The sequence below is a fragment of the Saccostrea echinata genome, unplaced genomic scaffold (assembly GCF_033153115.1).
Source record: "Saccostrea echinata isolate AGI-Se365-2 ecotype Australia unplaced genomic scaffold, CSIRO_AGI_Sech_v1 ptg000002l, whole genome shotgun sequence".
Taxonomy (NCBI): domain Eukaryota; kingdom Metazoa; phylum Mollusca; class Bivalvia; order Ostreida; family Ostreidae; genus Saccostrea; species Saccostrea echinata.
In genome coordinates, this window is record NW_026889751.1 from 10,707,253 (window position 1) to 10,720,908 (window position 13,656).

At 34.1% G+C, this 13,656-nt stretch overlaps 1 protein-coding gene across 1 annotated transcript in view; it reads left to right on the forward strand.

Moving 5' to 3' along the window:
* The window catches only part of LOC133172374 (muscle-specific protein 300 kDa-like), a 144,583-nt gene that overhangs the window by 70,684 nt on the left and 60,243 nt on the right, over window positions 1-13,656 (forward strand). The window contains exons 81-84 of the mRNA XM_061307249.1: window positions 4,009-4,170; window positions 4,370-4,543; window positions 4,811-4,987; window positions 5,118-5,423. Of these exons, the coding sequence (XP_061163233.1) occupies window positions 4,009-4,170; window positions 4,370-4,543; window positions 4,811-4,987; window positions 5,118-5,423 (819 nt within the window). The remainder of the gene's footprint in view (window positions 1-4,008; window positions 4,171-4,369; window positions 4,544-4,810; window positions 4,988-5,117; window positions 5,424-13,656) is intronic.

A 13,656-nucleotide genomic window follows, 5' to 3' on the forward strand; every position in this document is an offset into this window, starting at 1 on the left:
AGATGGGGACAGAATTAGAGTGGGAGATTCATAGAAAGATTCTTTTAAAATATGCATTTAGCGAAGAACTCAAGTTGATATGCCATCTTTCTACAAGTAATAATTAGGGTGTAATGAACCAATCTCATTGACATCAAAATCCTGAAGACCAAATTCACTAGAAAGTATCTTTAACACTGACATTATAGAATTTTAAACTGAAAATTTTCCCCACAAAAGAACAAAAGATCTGGGAATAAGCGTGCAGCTGATCTGGGAGTAGGCTTGCATATCTCACATCACTGATGCCCACGTGAGTTGGTAAGGAAGGAGAATAAAAATTATTTCATGAAAATAAATATTGATAATGGATGCATGTCATCTAGTAACACTTAAATTTTATCATTAGGAATTAATATATCATATATACATCCTCATGAAGTACATATTCAAGTTTGTTCAAGGTATGACCAAGGTCTGGGATGGAGCTGCAATAGGTTTTTCAAAGATTTATGAAGGTATATACGTGAAAATTCTCTACAGGGCTGGAACGGATCAACAGAATATGTAGGCATTCCCATGTATTGTAGATTTAGGTTTGTTCAAGTCATGACCCCATGCAGGGCTAGGGTGGGCCACAGAAGGGGTTTCAAATATGTACACTTCCTAGAAAATGACAATATAATTTCTGTAATAAATCATTTTACATATCTGCAATTGGTAAAATCTATTTACCACTGTGTGTGGGGGGTTACTTTAGGGATAAGAAGTTTCCTATTTTCATGTGTCTTGAAGAATTAATAGGCTTTTTATTTCATTGTCAATCAGTATGCTATAAAACTGAAGGAACAGTGAGCTTTATTTATTTCTGTATCAATATTTGTCCATAATCCCTCTGTCTTCTGTCTTTCATCTATACTATTTGAAACATCTGAAAATCCTCTTCTAAAGAACTAGTTGCAAGACTAGAAATAGCTGAAATTATATAGATATTAACTTAATTTTTTTTGTATGTGGTGTTCACCCATATTTGTTCAAATTATGGTGACCAGAGCAATGCATTAGATATCAATATGACTACAGCTTTTCCATCATTAACTTTCCTTAACTATGTAGTAATATTTCACAATCATCTGCATATGGTGTTTGTCTCGCAACTTCTTCGATACATGCTTTGAGTATGATTAGTTTTTAACAGGGGCAGGGTAATGACAAACAAGTTCATGTTAAAGGGATTTCAACAACCCCCATTGAATGCCAGCATTTTATAATTTCTATGATCGTTATAATGACCTTGTTTGTAAATATAACTTTTCATTGGATTGTATTTTGACTGACATATTATGTACCAATTGTCAGGCCATTGTTTGTTAAAACTAGATTTGACTACAGATTGTTCAATCTTCCTGATCAATATCTGGGGCTCACAGTGGGTTTGACCAGTCAACAGGGAATACTTACTCCTCCTAGGCACAAATTCACCTCTGGAATTTCCAGAGGTCCACGTTTTTCTGCCCTGTTCACAGATTTAGTTTGTTTGTAGGTTTTTTGAGATCGATCACTTTAGTTACTTTTATCTTCACCTTTGTCACTGAAAAATCCAATTTTTGCTAAGAATTATAAAAACTAATCATTAGTCTACTTGAGAACCGCAAATATTAAGTTTGCTTCATGGTTTGTAGAATCAAGTTGATTCAGGTTGAGAGTCCTTAGTGCAAGGATGTGGTCATAATATATTGATTGGATCAAAGATTTATATAAACTTGCTGGAAACAAATTAGTAATTTAAGAACAAGAAGGATTCAGTTTATCTAGTAAATATGTAAGAACCCTCATTAGTGTAGGACATGAATTCCCAAAATAGAGTTCATCATTGTACTTTAAAGTATATACACCTGGAGCATCTGTCCAGAGTTAGGGAGACCTGATATTGAATCCTTGTCTGGTCAGTCATATTTTCTCCCTACCTATTAAATTTTGTTTTGTGCCATGCAGTGAAGTGAAAGCCAGGGGAGAGTCTGGGTTGGTGCTTTATAGGGCAAAGCCATTTAAGGGAAGAGGAATGTAGAGGTCAGGGAGGTTCATGACCAGGTGGCTCAATTGGTAGAGCAACTGTCCAGGGTTCAGGTGGCCCTGGGTTCAAATCTTGGTCTGCTCCATAACATTTCCTTCCTTGCCATTACACAAGGCTGTAGTTGTACATGTGAAAGTGGTAAACAAATAGTGAAGATTCAACTTCATTCAAAAGAGGAAATCCTCCATTTGAGATCAATAGATATGCAAAAGGGTAAAAATTTAAATAGGAAAATGCAGATAAACACTTTCAGTTTGTCAGCTAACGTGTGGTTTCCATTGGCATCTAATGTTTTGAGAATGGTCTTATCTAGATTTTCATTGACACAAGGCTATCATTATTGTATTTATAAATCGTAGTTTTTATCCTATACTGCTCTTACAAACCTTCTACAAACAGACAAAATTCACTCATTTTCGTGAATATTTAATGAAGACAAATGACAGTACTTGAGATATGTGGAGATTAAATCTGTAATGTATTGATTAAGCCAAGTGTATCAGGTTTCCAACGTTTTTATTTGGTTTAGAATGCAATACAAGTGCCAGTTTTGAAATTGATAAAAAGATTTCTTGTTCCTTTTAATTTTATCTAAATGTGTCATCCTTAGTTTGAATATATTCTCATTTTATCATACATCTACTGCTGCATCCACTCCATGGACCAAAAGCAATAAAGTTAAGTAATTTTAAAAATCTTCTTTATTTATGACCTTGGGGTGCAGGGTTCATGCATCCAAAGCAGGCTAACTTAATCATTTACTAGACATGCATTATTTCTTGGGATCAAGCCCCCAGTTTTGCCTGATTATAATGAACAATGAGCTGAATACAGAAATCTTGGAACTCGTAACCCGCAGGTGCAGGGATTGGACTACATTAATTGAATATTAATCAAAAATGTTAAGAATCTAAGAAAATTCTTCTGTTTTGCATCATTAAACCTAGCAAGCAAACTATTAGCATGATTATATTAATGAGCAATGAGCCCTTTACCAGAGTTTTGAAATTTGTGATCCCTGGGATTTAGGGGTTCAGACTTCCAGGGTGGGATTAAATTAATCACAAACTTGAAATACATCATGTCTTTGAAATTTTTTTTATATCTACAAACTGTTTAATGCTGAGAGCAAGGATCTTTCCACCAAAATTTTGAAGTTCATGTCATCTCAGTGCAGGATTTAGGCCCCAGGGAGGTGGGAGGTTGGGGTGGGGTGGGGGGTTAAAATTATCATATGCTGGAAATGCATTATATCTAAGTTACTCTTCTTCACTTTTAAAAATATAGCAAGAAAAATTTGAACAGCATTGTGATTACCAATGATTTTTTGAAATCAAAATTGTGAAATTTATGATCCCTGGGTACAAAGTTTAGGTTCCAGGATTGGGTAAAGTTGGAGAGATTGAAAATTATTGGTATCCTGAAACTCTTCTTTACTCCTGGAATTTTAAGGTTCATTGACCCTCTGATAAGAGAGATAACTCTCATTGGGATAAATGACCAGGGCTCAACATTAACTAAAATATTCACTTGTCCGATCGGACAAGTGTGTCTAGAGATTGACTTGTCAAATCATAAAATGAATTGGACACAGACAATCTGACAAATGTTAATGTTGAGACCTGAGAGGTCTATTGTTCCCTTATAGAAATGTCAATGTAAAAGCCCATTTCTGTCTGATTTTCAATGTTGAAAGTGTGTATTTTAATTATGATTTAGAGTTCTTTTGAAAAATCAATCATTAGCATTAAAGCAAAAAAGAGGGCTGGTGAACCTTAACTTTTCAAACAAGCAGGATAAGGAACTTGCTCATGACATCCAGATGGTTGAAGATTAAGAGCATACATGCATCATGCATTGCTTTTGATACCTAGGTGACTGTCAAGGTCCATGGACTTCTTGTTTTGCCTTGCTTCCGTCTGTGGTCATGTGGTAATCTTTTCCCTTCATTCTAGGTAAGACTGGATGAAGTATTACAAAAGTGGTTCCAATACAAAGGCCTGCTAGAGAGAGATAAACAGTTTTTGAATGAAGAATTTCCACAGTGGGTTAAAGAGACGGACAAAAGTATCCCAGACAATCTCCATGATGCTCAGAGTAAACTAGAAACAGTCAGGGTAAGAAATAAAACATATTTATCCTCCATTGTTTTCTTTGTCAACTTAGAATATCAGTGTGTGCATAAGAAAATCGAAATTTTTTCAAAGAAAATGTTAGCAGCCTTATTTTCAGCTGTTTAAATTACCTCATATTGAGAAAATAAGTGATCTTATCTCCTCGACACATGAGTGAGTGTTTGTTGTTTGTATTTCCTAGGGTATGTGGGAGAGACTGACATCTATGAAGCAGGAACAAGTAATGGCTGCCCATCAGTGCGAGAGTCTGGGTGGAAGTACTGATAATCAGGACATGGCAGACCAGCCTGCCGAACATTCCGTGGCTCAGCTAGCTGAAGCAGTCACAGAACTGGTACAGGATGCCATTGGAGAGGTAAATTTACAGATTTTGTCAAAGAGGAATTGATGGGTTCACATGTATCATCAGTCAAAGATGTACAGTTATAAAGGAGTCACAGGGACTTGGATTTTTGTCTCCTTGTACAATGTACATGTAACCAAGATTCTTTAAATCAGTATTAGGAGCATAATGTAAAGTCTCCAACAGGATTCATAAAACTTTCCTAACAACTGAAATTTCCTTATAAGCCAGTTCTTTATAACTGAGCGTTACTGTATAATCTGAATGATTATGTTGCAGACTGAAAGAAGGATGAATGATATCAGAGACATAATTCACCAGTGGGAGACCATTGATCGCACCAGGAATGACCTGAGGAACTGGCTCCATAGCAAGCAGGAAGAACTGCATGATTTGGAGAACAGACCCAGTAAACTCCATGCTGAGGCAGCTGAGCTGGAGATCGCAAATCTTCAGGTGTGCTATTGCTATGGTATCTTGTTATTAACAAGAATTAAAATGAGAAATCAAATGTTTTAGTTATAAATAGACCATCACAGAAAAAGGTTAAGAGTCATTTTAGACCAATTTTGATGTTATTTCACAGACTCTTAGAGAAGAGGTTACAGCAAAGGGTCCAGAGATAGAGAAATTTGTCAATAATTACCGCGATCTAACACAACACAAGCCGTCGTTAGTGGATCCAGTGGTGCGGGCAGTGAGGGATGATTGGGATGAGCTGTTGGGTCAGATCGAGAACTTACTGGAAGAGAGAGAACAAGCCCTGCAGACAAGCCGAGAGTTACAAGATGCCCAGAATACCATGGACAATGACCTTGAAGATTTTGTCAAAGAACTGGAGAAGATTGAGGCTGCTGAGGCCAGCATGACAGATAAAGTCAATCAGCTGAAGGTCAGTTCTCACTCACTTATACATAACATTAGGAAAATCTGGCCAATCATAGAGGGTAGTCAAATTGTTAAAAGGGATATACTGAAAATCAGCATTGGATTTGCAAGTTTTAGCCACTTGTTTCTAAATATTTGGTCATATATATCATGCATTTCATTTTTTTTTTTTTGTGGAATTAAAAAATTGCTATACTTTTGTGTTTTCTACATCTATACTTTCTTCAGGTTTTATGGGAAATCAATGTGTTTGGAAGCCTATAATCAAGCAAATGTACAAAATGAAAGAACATTGAACAAAATTGTTAATTTCTACTTAATGTTATGCTTCATGCGGTATGCAATATTTTGAGTTATATTTACACCCCTTCACCTGCCCTAAAGTGGGAGGAGGGATAAAGTGAACAGGACTTCTATTTTCATATGCTCGTCGTGTACATCTGCAATAATTCTGCATGGCATATTAATTCTGTTTAGGCAAACTATCATCAGATTAATTTCTTGAGAATTAATTTGTTACCAGTATTAATTCTAAGAATTTCAGATTATTTCTTGAGAATTAGTTACCAATATTACAGTTGTAAGAATTCCTTATCTCCTTATAAATTCCACACTAAAACATTAATTGTCTATTCATACTATTCTGCTTTTGTGAACTGTCAGAGTAGGCAAATTAAAACACAAGAATGTGAAACATATACCAGTATTATAGTTACTTAAATGATAATTAATTCCTAAAACAAACCCCTTAAAAGTTCCAAAGCCTTGTAGTTTTTCAATCATCAGTTTATTTACAAATCGTACACAAATTTAATTCAAAAATGTTTCAAAATTAAATTACATATAAGTAACTTACATTTAACCATGTAAGTAATACTTACTTATCGCATGACCTATTATGCTTATGGTAGGCAATATGGCTTCTTGGCCGTTTAAATTATTTTGTAAGAATTAAGTTATACTTTTATGATTGGCCAGAAAATCCATTATCTGTCTGTGTGTATTGAGCTTGTGTTGTGGTGACTGAATACTAGCTCTCTAGTGTAAATGGGAAAAGGGGAATTTGAGTGAATATCTGTCTCTTTAGTGATCAAGTTTGCCCACTTGCTTTGCATGCCTATAGATAATTTAATTAAATATAGACAGTTTTCTAGTTGCCATGGTTAAATTTTATCGACCAAATGGCTACTTATAGAAATTGTCATATATATATATATATATATATATATATATATATATATATATATATATATATATATATATATATATATATATATATATATATATATATATACAATGGTAATTTTGTATTTAAAAAAAGAATATTTAATGTGTACTTTACTTGTCCATGCACTTTAGGACATCACTTTCCTTGCAGTGATGCATTTATTATATGCCTCTTATCTTCTTATGTATATAGAAATATTGAATCTTATAAACAAATATTGATAATTAATTTGTACATTTGGTGAAAAGTGGGGAGTTGCATGATAATCAATTTAAAAAAATAATATGCACCTGGAATTTTAAATAAGTCCAAGGTTGCATATGTAGTATTGAAAACTGCTGAATAAGCCCTTCATTGTCACATTCCAATAATAACAAGTATATCCATACGGTACAAGGAATATTGGTCTCTTGCCATTTGAACAACAAGCTAGAACTTGTAAATTTAAATGGAGGGCCATTATTATCCTCAAACAACGCATAAGAAAGTTAATATGGAAATCAAAGAGAGGATCAGTGTTTCACTCGATTGTTTTAATGGCACATTGTTGAAGTTGTACACATACCAGTAATCTCTCTGAGATTTGTATGCGCCTGGTTTTAAACTAAGACTGGAATTTCGGGTGACATATGACATGTTAGAGGTGTAGGTCATACTTGGAGAATTGGCAGTTAGAACTAATGCAACTTAAAGTTGATTGTAAGTATCTCTTTTAGATCTCTGTGAATCATTTATATTTTGCCTCTGTTATTTGGAATGTTGTATTCACTGTGCATATCCTGACTCCCCCTGTACTACCCTGTATCTAACATTGTATATCCTGGTGGTTTGTTGTATCTACCTTTTCCCTCTCTCTCTTGTCTATCATATCACTTGTAATGTAGCCAACTGTCCAGTGTAGCATCATTTCTAACAGTAATTGATCATGTGTCAACACTAACTCATAATATACTTCACTGTCAGTGTTAGACAAATTTAAAAAGATTCACAAATCGTGTACTTTAAACACGAAATTGATTGGCGCGATAAGGTTACCTAGCATGTTGAAGCATGTTGAAGCAGCTTACATTAAAATCAATATGTTTGCCCTTTCTATATTTATCTCTGCATGGCTGACTGTGTATTATGGGCTGGGTGATTGATTTATCAATATCCTTTGTACTAGTACAATATGGCAGTAGTGTACGACGTATAAAGTTTAATTCTTCACATTTGTTTACCTGCTCTATCCTTTGTAGCTCTGTATAAAACTTATCTATACCCTTGCCGTATATACTCTGCATACTATTGACATTAGTTGTATTCTTTCATTCTGCTTTTGGAAACCATTCAAGATTTTGGGGATTGTAAAACTGTAGTTGTTCATGTTCAATTCATCCTACTACTCTATCAGGTATGAGTTTTCAGTCCACAGAAATTTTAAAGAACATCAGAGCTAATAAACATTACTTCTAATCCTATGTACAGTGTAATTTATAGCAATTATCTTCATGCAAAGCAAGTTAGCAACCTTGAGAATCTTGCATATGTAATATTGGTACATGTATTTGGTATGCTGCTTTGACTCTTTGCTTGTGTTAAGTAACTTAATACCACTTAAACTTAAAACAGTGCAAGGAACTAATATTTTTAGAACAGTTTTAATAATATTAAAATAATGTTTCATGTAGTGAAATGATAATATCTTGATTCCAAGACACTTAATTACAGTTTGCTTTTAGGATTGCTAGTTTATATTTTGTATTTTGTGTGTTGTGTGTGTAATGCAGGTGGTGGTCTGTTTAGTAGGTTAATCAATTTTTTAAAAAAAAATTATTGTTTTGATGCATTTTCTAACTGCCATTTCTCCATATATCTACACTGCAGAGACGAAAGTGTCGATCTACGCAAACACCACGAGGTGGCATCCGAAGGGGCACATTTGGGTCAGACGATGACAATGATGATGACGATGGTGGTGATGATGATGTATTTCGATTTCCAGTGACACCTAAACAAAATTTATCAAGGTCCCAAAGTAAGTCCTCCCTTAGACGACAACTGCCTACTCCAAGGTCCCGTAGAGGAAAAAGACCATTTGACCGATCTCATGACAGCTTAAAAAAGGGGTCAAGTGCAGCAGCTTTAGACTCTGAGAGTGAAGAATCCGGATATGGTGAAACTTACTATACAATGCATGCTTCCAGTTTTGACAATGATGCATTTGATTCAGTAATTGAAACCACAATGCCAGGGACACCTCTAGGACTGGAGCAGAACCATTTCTCTGATAACGAATCTACTGTGAGTTATATTACTGGTGAATTTCCACCTGCAAATCCAGAAGACTTAAGAGATGCACAATCTCAAACTCTAGGCCACGCCCGTACTCAAACTGCAAGTGGAATGTGGGGTGGTAGTCTGAGAGACATTAGTACTCAAATGCCAAGAGCCATGGAAACTCAAACGGAAGGATTACCAAGGTATATGAATCGATCCACACAGTCATTACAATCCATTGGAGCACAGACTCGTAGGTCACATGGTTCAAGGACAGATTTGCTCAAAAGTATTTTAATGGAAGTAAAAACAATGAAAAATCAACGAGGTCTCAACAGCCCAAGTGAAAATTCAAACTCTCCATTTGGATCTGAAACCTCTCTCAAGAAAGGCATGCTCAGGGATATTCTTACAGATGTACGTACCCTAAAAGAGCATGGAGCTCATGGTGAGACTGCTACTCAAACTGAGAACGAGCAAGGGACTCAGACAGGACCAAGACTCTTCCCTGAGGCTGATCCTGTGAGAAATGCCAGACATGGAAGACTGAGAGATTTAATGGATGATGTCAAGGACTTAAAGAGTGGAAAAACAAACAGTAACACTGCATCTCCTTTGGAAGATTATCGATCTCAGCAAACCTCAGCCATGGGAGACCCATTAGAGAGAAGACCATTATCAAATATAGCTGCTCCTAATCGAAATTCCCCCGTTCGATTTGGAGCATCTCGACCACATTCGGCTCAAAACGGTGAAGTTCATAATGGATACATGCCAGAAGGCTACATTCCAGCAATGAACATGCCTGAACCACCTACATATGGAACTGCACCTTATCCAGGTCAACATATAACAATGAACGATATAAATAATATAAATGATCGCATCCAAAGGCTGAATAACTATCAGTTACCCCCTCGTAGAACACTGCCTCAACCACCACCACCGCCACCTCCACCACAATTCATTGTGCCAGTTTATGCTTCTCCACCACCAAGAAGAGTTACCTTCAGGGAATTCCCCCGTTCCTATGAAGATGAAAATGATGGTTTTCTATCCGACGAGAGTGAATATGATGGTGGTATTGCACCTAGGCGCGGTAGGCGGAGGCATGCTCAGACCCTGGATAGGTATGGAATCGAGGATGCCATAACAGAGGCGTGCAGTGCAGCTAAACAGTTAAGGAAGATGTCTCAGAAAATGAAAGACTCACTGCGAGATGATCTCCTCAAAAGATGACAATTATAAATTAATAAATTGATATATATATATATATATATATATATATATATATATATATACTTCCATTGAATATAACCCTGGTTGTTACTGAAGACTAAATCTAGTTTTAAATCTTTTTTAATGTTTTATTTTATTTGTTTGCTTTTGAATTTTTTTTTTGTTTGTTAGCTCAGGTGAGCTAAAATATTCTTTCATTTTTTTCTAGAATAAATACCGGTACAAACCAAGTCACCACAGTATTGTGTGGTTCTTGAGCATTTATTCAACATCCGTCCAAATTTTACTTTTCTACAGGCCATTACATCTTTTGAAGCATTTTTGGTAAATATTCCCATTAATTATGTTGTAATGATGACACAAATGTAGATTTTTCAGGTGACTAATATTGTCTCCCCGAGGCTTTTGTTTTTTATTTCTATTTTCTGTGATATATTTCATTGTGATTTACTTTAATGGTAAATTGGCCATTATTAATCTGTGATATATTTAAAACGATCTGTTACATTACAATATACGCAAAGATTATGTTTGTGATAAGTTTACACTAGATGCATGACATTTCAACTTTTATCATAGTGTGTGAGCACATATTTGTTTTGTTTAAATGGAAATGAAAAAAATCTTGGTGATAAATCAATTTTGTATGCATTATATATTGATATTATGTATTAAAAACAGATATTCTCTGAAGTAGTGAACAAAATTATCAAATATCTTTCATGTATTTATAAAACAAGACACAGGGTCAGAATCTGTTGTGACCCTCAGTCATTAGAATAATGGAATCATGCAGGGTCATACAAGATGTATTAACAAATCAAAGTTCTTATAAAGTTCGTGTGAACTACACACATGAATAGCATCTGTTGATGCGCATGCTCATGTGTGTATCTTGAAGACGTTTATATGAAGCCTTATTTGAACCTGGGCTTCCAAAAGAGGGGAAGAAGATGAGCATCAAATATTTTAAAAATAGTAAATACCCTCAATTGCTTTATTACATAATGTATATATAGGGAACACACAACACAAGGAAACCCAAAAGATAAAACAAATGTGAGCAAAATAAAAAATTACAATACATAAATCCAACTGTTATACAATAAGACAATTAAGACATAAGACATTTTCAAGCTTTTACATAATTTAATTTCTCAAAATTCATGATTTGAGCAGTATATATATGGTGTTAAGAAATTCGTATTTGACAAAGCAATGCAGTATATTTTCCCAAACTGCACACTGTTATATTTGTACAAAAGTGTACACATGCATTAACATGCACACATTTAGCAATGAATGCATAAAATGTTCACTCTTCGAAGAAAAAAACTTGCTTATCAGAGTTTGGGTGGGTCAAACAGTTATAATGATTGACAGTGGATCACTCAACATTGATCCAACATTTATAGATTGTATGCAGCATGTATACAGAGAGCTGATGGAATGCAGGTAAAATGAAAAAAGTAAATGTGGACATGATACCGTTTAATACATATAATTTTAGAAAAATCAATTTTATTTTATTTTTTTTAAATTAATGGTGCATACAAATTTCACAAAGTTGATGAATATTTTTTAGGAATATTTTTTAGAATTGTATAATTTTGTAATCATATATATTTATTGTATTGCATTTATTGGTATAACCAGTAGTTCTTTGATTTTTTACACAGAAATCCGTCCACTGGATATCATTGTAGTAAAACTTTTGAAACTTGTGTACACAGCTATACTGACTTGCAACCGTTTCTGAGACACTTTTTGTCTTGAGCTTTCGATATGATGAAAATTGTTCAAACTCCCAATCTAAAACAGGTCTTTATATAAACTGAGAAGAAAGTAATTATAAGAATGAAAGGCAATTACATTTTCCTGAACATCTTAATTGGAACACATATGATATGTCATTGATTTGCTAAATTTAATTGTGGATTTCAGTGTATAAACATTTGGAAACTTCCTGTGAACATGTGTTCATAATGCAAATCCATTTTTTTTTATATTATCCAAGGTATCACAAATTTTAGTGGCTTAATTGTCACAGAATGAATTGCCAGTTCTCTCCATGAATTGGTCATAAGCTAGTATAACTTATTGTCCATATAATGTCAATTGTTTCAGAGAGTTCAACATTTTTTATACAAAGTTTTCCAGAGAAATTATTTTAAGTGTATGGAGGAGATTGCTTAAGTACAGCAAGATCTGTTTGGTAGTGTTTTAAAATGAATAAATATTTATATGTACTGTTTTCTACTCTTTTTTTCATATCAACTTGCACATATAGTAAAAAATGGGACATTGAGTTGTGAATTTATGAAAAATCAAAACTATGCGGTTTTAGTTGCATTTAATATTACTTGGACTCTTGGTGACTCAGATTATATTGAAAATGACACAATTTTCTCGCTAGTCAATGCATTATGATGTTATGAATTGCATTCTTATTACCATATCCCGAAAATTTCTTCAAAAATGACCAAAAGTGCATGTAGCACAACCTCTGTTCTAATTAATGTCAAAATGTTCAATATTGTATAGTGATAGATGCAGTGTATGTTTTTGAGAATTATAATATGTTTAATTTTTTGGATCAAGGGGTGTGCTCATATTATAATCCTTTTCTGGAAGTACTCAAATAAACATTTTCTGCAAAATTCAAGAAAATAATGCAAATTCACAATGCCTGTTTTCCAAAACCTGGACTCTCAAAAAAAAATTGTTATAGCAAATGAAAGCACTTAGTTTCCACTTTATACATGTTATGATGGATGTTTGAAATGAGACGTGGTGTTAGTCAATTAATTAGTTTATGGACAGGACCATTTTTGTATAACTCTCTCTGTGTATACAGTAATTGAATTAAGCAGAAATGGTCCTGATGAAGTCTTAATTGTTACAATGCAGAGGAATCAGAATTGTCCATATGGCTGCTGATCTATTGATATATAGTTAGACTTCAGATCCAAGTCATTAACTAATTGGCACATATATATTCCTGTAAAACCATGAGGCATATTATAGATATATGGTGACAATATTTGATTGTGTGATGCAGAATGGCTGCATGTGCAAAACCAAATCAACAAACAATTGAAATAATATCTTTATGTCACGTGAATTTGTGTTATTAATTAGATTTTTTAATCAGTTTGTTGTAGCCTATGATTGTGTGTCAGTGACTACATCGAACAAACATTTTCAGCTTCTCTGAAATGGCAAAACTAATTTTACTGTGTAGGATCTAAAGTGATTAAGGGAAACAAATATGAAATTTTCAATTTCTGTTTAACAATTAACTTAAAAACTTCTCAATGTACCTCTGTTCTGAATCAACTGTTTGCTTGATTTCAATCAAACTTCCTGCACTTTGGCTAATAAATAACTAAAACTTGTAAAGTATGAACAAGGATATAGCATGGTTTGGATATAGCTTGGGATCCCTGGCAAAATTCTTAACAATTGTTTGTAAAATTGTACAGTTATAATTAACTCTGAAATAGCAATT